This window comes from Physcomitrium patens, chromosome 18, assembly GCF_059467195.1.
Source record: "Physcomitrium patens ecotype Gransden chromosome 18, ASM5946719v1, whole genome shotgun sequence".
Classification (NCBI taxonomy): domain Eukaryota; kingdom Viridiplantae; phylum Streptophyta; class Bryopsida; order Funariales; family Funariaceae; genus Physcomitrium; species Physcomitrium patens.
Genome location: NC_143427.1, coordinates 1,030,334 through 1,038,987, shown reverse-complemented (window position 1 = coordinate 1,038,987; position 8,654 = coordinate 1,030,334). Strand labels below are relative to the sequence as shown.

Sequence of the window (8,654 nt, the reverse complement as noted above, 5' to 3'; positions counted from 1 at the left end):
CTCCGTCTGTTTCTATTATTGTCAATTGTTGATTTGGGCTGAGAGTTACTGATTTCGTATTTGGCTGCCTCGTTTTAGACCCTAGGATCCATTGAAAGTCAATTTCCATAAGGTCTCGCTGAACAGGAGAATTAGGTTTTTGGGCACTGTGATGATTCCCTCTCTCCCTTCTCCAATTTTTGTTACTTCTTGACATGGAAAGTGTTCAATTATATTTCGTTAGAAACTTGTTGATACTCAGCAATATGAAGTTGTGTCTGGGGTAGTGTGTACTAGAGTTTTTGACATGCACATGATGCGTTGTGATTACAGATGATTCAAGTGAGATATGTTAAGCATATGTTATCTTTACCCGTATTGTAGAATAATACATGTTTTTATCAAACCAGAGCTATTCTACATGAAGAATTTACATTTTTAATGAATTTACCAATACTAACATTTCATGAATTCAGAATTTTAAGTACTAGTTAACATTAATAATTTTTACGTAGGTCCATTCTTCATTTGCATTTTCAATTTGGTTTATTTATCACCAGTGGAAATTTGTGCCGTCTACCACAAAAAAGATGTACAAGTTTAATTTGCTGTTTAACATGCACGAATGTTTTATAATAGAGATTGGGTACGTCTCCAATAACAATAATAATGAAACAATGTTGTAAAATTGAGCTTTTAGGTATGTATATTCTTATTGAATGTATATAATTAAACAATTAATTAATATGGTTTTTAATTAATAACTATCCATACTAGTGTTATTTTAGAATCACCATAGTATCATTTTTAGAACAATCAATTTATAAAATTATTCATCTCAATTGTTGAACAATTTATTGGCCAATTCAATCCACCATAACTCATATATCCTCATGTTACAGTTTGCAACTCCAACCTTTTCATACCTCTGGTTATGGAATACCACTTGCTTATAATTACACATGTCTAACCACCAAATGTATGCTTAACATGTAATCAATATCTATATACATAACACAAAACTCAAAAACTTTCAATTTATCATTCAAGTAAAACTCCAACATAAAACTTAAGTTTGCTTTGGGTTACAATAAAACAAATTAATATTAATCCGTGGATTCTCATGCACAAATTGTTTGATTTGTGCATATCCGCTGGCCTTGAGCAGGGTCGAAGCAACGATCAGAGAACGGACTTCTTCTTTTCAAAAGTTCCACGCACATGTCGAAAATGGGAACAACGATCGACTGTTGCGTTCGGATCACTCAGAATTTGTCAAGTCCGTTAGGAACTTGAGATATGAGATAGCAAATCGGTTTAGGGTTTGTATTCTTTGAGGTTCGGGTTCAGAGAAATCTGTGAACTCGGGTTCACACTTTCAAAGTAACGTAAAGCAATGCGGAATGCCACCTGAGGAGGAGACTATCTCCCAACAAGTCAACCGATCACACGTTCTCTTTGGCAGGTTCAACGGCCCCGCCTCGGATCCACGTGGGGCAACGCAAATGCTTGCGAGGGTGTGTCCATTCACGCACTTTCCTCTCGAAGTTTCTTACACAACAAAAACATCGATCTTAGGGTTATAATCGCCACATTATGAGTCTGATTCAAGGACAGTTTGCTAGCAAAGTAGTATGAGATCTATCACCAGCAATTTTACTCACACTCTACCATCACCACTCATCTCAAAACACCGTTTCTACAATCTGTTTTCCTCTTATGTTTTTTCTCTTCTCCCACATTCTCTTCCTCCTCATGTTCCTCGCATCCGGCATTTTTATCCTACAACGTCTCCCTGAAGATTTCGGGAAGGAGAGTTTCTGCCTCAAGGGCATATTATCACCAACAAATCCAGAACCAAATCCAACAAACTTATCTCTAATAAATCCAGAAGCGAATTGGCAAAGGGATGAAGATGGAATTTAGTACACCTTGATTTTGTGTTAAATTTTGGTTGAGGAATCATGCTCATGCATTTGCACTTGGAGCCCATTGCTGAACTTGGGGACGGGAAAGAAGGAAACCGTGTCCTCACCACAACTCTTCAAGTTGAACTTAGTCACCAGGTAGTGCAGAAAAATACAGATCTTGGCGGGCGCGAGCTCAGCTCCGGGGCAGTACCTCGGGGCGCCTCCAAACGCCAGCAATGGCAACTTCTAAGCTGGGTTCATCACTTCCTGCTTATGGCGCCATGGATTGAACTCATACGGGCGGTCGAACAATGCGGAGTTGAGTTGAGCTTCTTGAATTGCGCACACCATCTTCCAGCACTTAGGAATCACTTTCTCATTCAACTTGACATTCTCCATTGCTTCACGCCACAACAAGGCGACAGGATTCCCAAGCCGCAACGTCTTGGTGATCACCGACTGCGTGAACCGCATGGTTTTGTAATCGTCCCATGTTAGGCTCCCGCCTTCAAATTTTGAGATTTGAATGTTTTTTTTGTTCGTAATGGCAGCAGGTGCGGTGGCCTCTTCAACAAAAGCAAACAAGTATATGAAAAATCCACCTGCGAGAAACCCAACCTACGAGCTTAAAACTTTGAGAAACCGGCACAACACAATGGCACAGCACAACCGAGAGCAGATGTGCACTTCGCCAAATCCAAAACCCATTGCCCCTCCTCCCTTGCACCTTGCAGGCAGGAAGTTGTGACCCAATTTGTTAGGCTTCTCCCTGAATTATTCACACATAACTTTTTTTTGACAAGAGCTCTCGGATGCTTTTCTGCTTGGAAATATTCCAAAACAGCATGTTAATGTCACAATTCATATCTTAGTTAATCTCAGTTTTAGTTCACATTTGATGGAAAATTTTGATGAAAACAATGAGGGGCATTTAGTATATCAGAGAGGGTTTTGTCTCCTCTTGTTTATCCCCTAAGTTGTTTTATACAATAGATAATTTGAGTTTTCAAAAACATGTTTAATATAGACCATCTTATTCCTTGGTGCACTTTGACGTCAAATGTCTAGTATTGGTTTTTGTTATTAATTTAAAATAAATAATAAAGAAATTAGATAAAAACAGTGATAATAACATCAAGGTTATATTGGATCTTTTTATGAAATTTTCTTGTCTAGTTTATAAGCTCTTGCATGTATCACAACGTGTATTATATTAGGTCAAACATTGCATGTTTTCTAAACAAACTTTGCAATACATATGATTTTGAACAATACATTAAATTTAGATATGTCACAAAGTATGTGTCAAAATTATGATAAGCAAATGGTAGAAATATTTAAGTAAAATATGATAGAAATTAATTTAAGAATACTGTGGACAAAAGTATTGATAGTACCAGTAAAATCCTTAATAGAATATTTCTAACATGACCATCTTACCACAAGATAAGTCTCTGAAATTAAAGAAAAAATAAAAAAGAAAATATTATAATTATAATTATCATTTTTATTTTTAACACTCTGCAATGATCAACTTTTAAAATTTTATTATAAAAAAGTTCATCATTTTATTATTAAAAAATATTTTATTATTAAAAGAAATTATTATTGGGAACATTAAATCTTTTAGATCCAAGTAGACATTAACCTCACACAAATTCGACTTGTTGATTTAGATAATAAGTTTTTCTTAAGCAATATTCTTGAATTGAAAAAAAAAAAATACTCTTAAATTTTTATCATTAAACACTTTTTTACCAATATTTAGTATAAAACATTTAAATTATTCTTTAATTAATTTTCTATATAAAATTACATACATAAATTTAGACTATTTTAAATAATTTTTATTCTAATGTAAAAATTGTAACAATAGTGGAATAAGTTCAAACCAATTTTAACTTATTAGAATTATTTTTAATGACTAAATACCAAATTCAATCCTATAGAAGTTAAATATAAATCTACAAGTTATTTAATTATATACATATATTCAAAACATTAATTCTTATTAGCTATTTGAAGCATTAATTATTTTTAAAATTAAATTAATTATAAAATTATATTTTTTTATTGCTATTAAAATGAACTTTCTAAGAAAATATCTTTGTATGAAATAATCTTAGCCATCAAAATTATAAATTAAATATATTCTCTTTAAATGCATATAAAAAATTCTTTAAATATACACCATTTTTTTCTTTTAACTCATGGTAAAATTAGACATACAATTTTTAAGATATACAATTAATAAACACACATATACAAATACACACACATACATACACACACACATATATATATATATATATATATATATATATATATATATATATAATCCCAATATCTAATAATTTTAGTCAATAATTTTAGTCAATAATTTTTTTAAGTTATAATAAATCTCGCTCTCTCTCTCTCTCTCTCGCTCTATATATATATATATAGATAAGAAGTTGTTAAAGCCATACCTCAACATTATTAAAGCTACATCCCAACATTGTTGAAGCCACATATTAGAAATTATAAAACATCAAGGTCACATAGAGATTACAAAACATTCAATTATCCATAATAAATTTATAAACTTCAAATTATTACTTACAATAAATGATTCTAATTAAATAAATAGTGATTAATATGATCTTAACCTTAAAAAAATCAAAAACACTTTTACTTTATATTTCACAAGTCATTATTGACTTCCATTCAAATAAAAAATAAAAAATAAATTTTATATTTATATGTATTTTAACATTCATACATATACCATTAATTTTTGGCAATGCTATGACCAAAGAAAGAAATGAAAACAAAAGATTGAGGTAGAGACAAGGAAATTTGAGTTAGAAAGAATAGGCTTAAGGTAAGAAGAAGAAGGTAGAATTGAGGACAATAGGCATGGGGTGGAGACAAGCCAGATGGGCTGAGGTAGTAGGATCAAGACTAGGGGTGGAGCTACAGTGGCGGTGTTGTAATACATGTTGTCTTGTTTGAGAATGCACTAGGTACCTAACTAAGGAAGAAGAAGTTGTGTTTTATAAATATCTAAGAAATCCTAATAGGTTTCACCCATATAAGAAGAATAAAATTCGAATTTTAATTCCAAAGTACTTAAAGCCATTACAAAGTACTCAAAAACACTCTTCTTAGAAACCTCAATCATACATAAACTCTAATTGCCTTATTACTTTCATAATTATACAATTTTGATTTCTCCTTACAAGACATAATCCTAGTCAATGAGCTTTGGTGAGCTGTAACTCCTAACCTAACCATCTATTTGATGCAAAATTTTCAAAAAATTCCAATATAAGACTTCTACATGCTTAGAAAAATTCAGCCCAATCCAATATACAAATTGTGAGAAAAAGCCCAAAAACCACACTAATGTCTTTTAGTTACCAACTTAAAAGTTGATGTAGATGTTTTGGTAGTAATTTCTTCTTTTCCAACCTTTAACTTCAAATTAAAATTATTACATAGCTTGATCTTAAAGTCTTCTACTACTATGCCAAATTTCACCTTGATTCAATTGCTAGATCTTTAGATATCATAGAAACCCTATCCAACTCCAATATCCAACTTCTAATACTCTCTTATACCAAAATCTAGATATTTTCCAATTGCACCATTAGATTAATATAAAATTTTACATACACCCAATCAATCAAGTAATTTTTTGAACCATAGATGTGATACCAATTGCACGAACTAGCCAAGAGTCCTGGCCCTAATTGTATTTCATAAATCCCAAATCATTGATACAAACCTTGACTTTGAATTACAATTGCAAAGTCATTTCAAGCTCTTTAAAAATAAACCATACACCTCTAGAATCAACTTGAAGCTAGCTCACTAATCCTAATTATCAATCTTTAAATGCTCCCTTATTTTGTCCTAGGCGATCATTTTAGTAGCTAGAGGTCTGATTTTGATCCTATTCCACAAATGGTCAATCCTTGGATATCAATTTAACCTACCTTAGGGATTTTTTAGTCCAATCCTATCCTCAACTTAATCCTAGTATCAACCATGCTAATTATTTACTTCTTTTAATTTAGTTTTATTAATTTATAGCCTTTCTAAGGTAGTAAAAGAGTTTCTATAGCCTAGAAGGTAAAATTACTAACCCACCTTTATTCTACTAGCTATTAAGATAAAAAAATAAACTAAGAGGCTTTTATAAAAGCCATGTTTAAATATCGTAAATTATTATTGAACCAAAATGATTAAATATTAAGTAGAAATTTATTTTTGATTATATTTTTACTATATAGTTGTATTACAACATGATAGTTGGATTGGAACTAGGGATGGGTTGGAATGGCAAAGTTGGGACTAGAAGTGGAGTCAAGGTAGCGGAGTTGGAATTAGGATATGGAAACAAAGATGTAGGATGAGAATGGGATGAAAGAAATGGAACTTATACAAAAATGAATCATAAATTAGAAAAAATGTATGGTCTTAACAATGTTGAGATGTGGCTTTAACAACTTTGTATATATTTAAGAAAATAATAAAATAATTCAAATTTTAATTAAAGCAATCTATCCATCATCTTAAATTGGCACATGGATTGTACAAATCTTTTTTATCATTAAAACCATCATCTACATTTAGATAAACAAAATTATGATTTTTTATATGATTTTCAATGGTTTTCAATTGTTACTATTAAAATCTATTTACATTTTTCTTACCATGTTATATCTATAAATATTTGTGTATTCAATCTTCTTCTTCTTAATCTTATTCTATAATTTACTCTTTATTATATTATATATAGTATATAAAAGAGTAAAAATTCTATATTTTATTATTCTTTATATTTTACAATACAAAATAAAGTATATATGTATGCTCAAGCAGAGAGATATTTTAAAATTATAGAAGACATGAAATATAATATAGATGCATTTGTATACAATCAAAGATATGTCATTTGTAAGCATTGTTCTAATAAAGATTACATTGACTATAAGTATGATAGAAGATAAGTTTATTATGACAAAAATTGTCATACTCATCAATAAAATAGTTTAATTACTTGATTAGATATCTATTTACATTGCATATGTATCATTTATGAAATAGTATTTAATGGCACTTGAGCATGTGAAATGGACTTTATGATTATCAGCCTTCTTTTCTTTTATCTCACTTATTTTCTTAATATCATCAACCAGCAAAGAAAGAATTAACTTCATAGTTACTTGCTATAGGAATTTTGCCAAAAAATGTTATTGTTGCCATATAAGAGAGTGATTATAACAACAAATTTATTGCTCAAATTATTCATAATGAACAATATTATGTTGAAAAGTGGTATAATATATAAAAATAACATAAAGTATAATAAGAATTTAGATTTGAGATTTTGAAGAATAATTCCTCTCTTTATAAGCTTTCTAGAAAGCTTTCACTTACTTTGAGAGAAGTAACTATGAAGTAGTGGTGCCTTTATGGATAAAAAAAGAACCAACCACTCTTCAAGGTATTTCTTTAAGGATTTTTCTAGAGTATATTTTTAATTTGGATTTAATATTTTGAAGAGTTGTCCCTCTCTTTATCAGCTTTATAGAAAGCTCTTACTTGTCTCAAAAAAAATTAGTACGAACAAGCAATCCCTTTTTGGATAAAAAAGAGCCAACTATTCTTTAGGATTATTTTTTAGAGGTTTTCTCAAAGTGTATTTTGAATTTGGATTTGAAATTTTAAATAGTTTTTTCTCTCTTTATAGCTTTTCAAAATGCTCTTACTTACTTTAAGAAGAGTTGGTATGAAGATGTAGTGCATTTTTGAATAAAAAAGAACAAGCCAATTTTCAAGATTTTTCTTTGGAATTTTTCTTTGAGGTTTTTTTTTGAGGGTTTTCACATGGTATTTTCAATGTTGTATTCTGAGATTTTGAGGAGTTCTTCTTTTTTTCAGCTTTTTGGATTTCTCTCATTTTCTTGAAGAAAATTTAGTATAAAGAGGCAATGCATTTTTGAATAAAGAGAGAGCTAGTAGCTCTTTAGGATTTTTTTTGAATTTTTTCTTTAGGGATTTTTTCATAGTATGTTTAGTATTGTATTTTGAAATTTTGAGAAAAGATTATTTTATTTTTTAGATTTTCAAAAGCCTTTATTTTCTCTAAGAAAAATTAGTATAAAAAAATATAGTGTATTTTTGAATAAAGAGAGAGCCAACTACTATTCAAGGTTTTCTTTTGGAATTTTATCTCAAGGTTTTTCTTTAGATGTTTTTTTATAGAGTATTTTGAATTTTTAATTGATAATTTTAGTATTTTTTTTTCTTCACAAGATCTTTAAAAAGTTCTTAGTTGCTTCAAGAAAAATTAATATAAATTGTAGTGTCTTTTTGGATAAGGAGGAGTCAATTGCCTTGCGTTAATATGAATAGTTGCTTTGTTTTCTCATAAAATATGTTGATTATAAGATTAAAAAACGTGTGAATGAATTGTCCAAAGAGAATACTATATGGAATAAGGAACAAGTTAAGAAGTGAGATATATATAGAGACATCTACATAATATTTTGCTTCATAATTTAAAACTATAGAAGCAGCAATAAGAAGACATTTTTGCAATAGTTACAAATGTATAGGACATAATGTCTACACATGTCCTACAAGAGCAACTTTTTTGTCATAGTTGTCTACAAATGATTGACAAATAGAATCTGATATATAGATATATTTTAATAAAAATATTTTATATAAAATTAAAAATAAATTTAATATTTAAATAATTTTGATTGATTA

The 8,654-nt window shown here is 29.6% G+C and overlaps 1 protein-coding gene across 1 annotated transcript; it reads right to left on the bottom strand.

Moving 5' to 3' along the window:
• Nucleotides 1-1,447: 1,447 nt before the first annotated feature.
• On the bottom strand, nucleotides 1,448-3,335 carry LOC112295553 (cytochrome P450 90D2-like). Its single transcript, XM_090244196.1, has 2 exons — nucleotides 2,101-3,335; nucleotides 1,448-1,530 (listed from the first exon to the last, which is right to left on the bottom strand). Exon 1 carries the CDS (start codon nucleotides 2,361-2,363, stop codon nucleotides 2,136-2,138), a length of 228 nt encoding a protein of 75 aa, XP_090100322.1. The 5' UTR covers nucleotides 2,364-3,335; the 3' UTR covers nucleotides 1,448-1,530; nucleotides 2,101-2,135.
• Nucleotides 3,336-8,654: the final 5,319 nt, after the last annotated feature.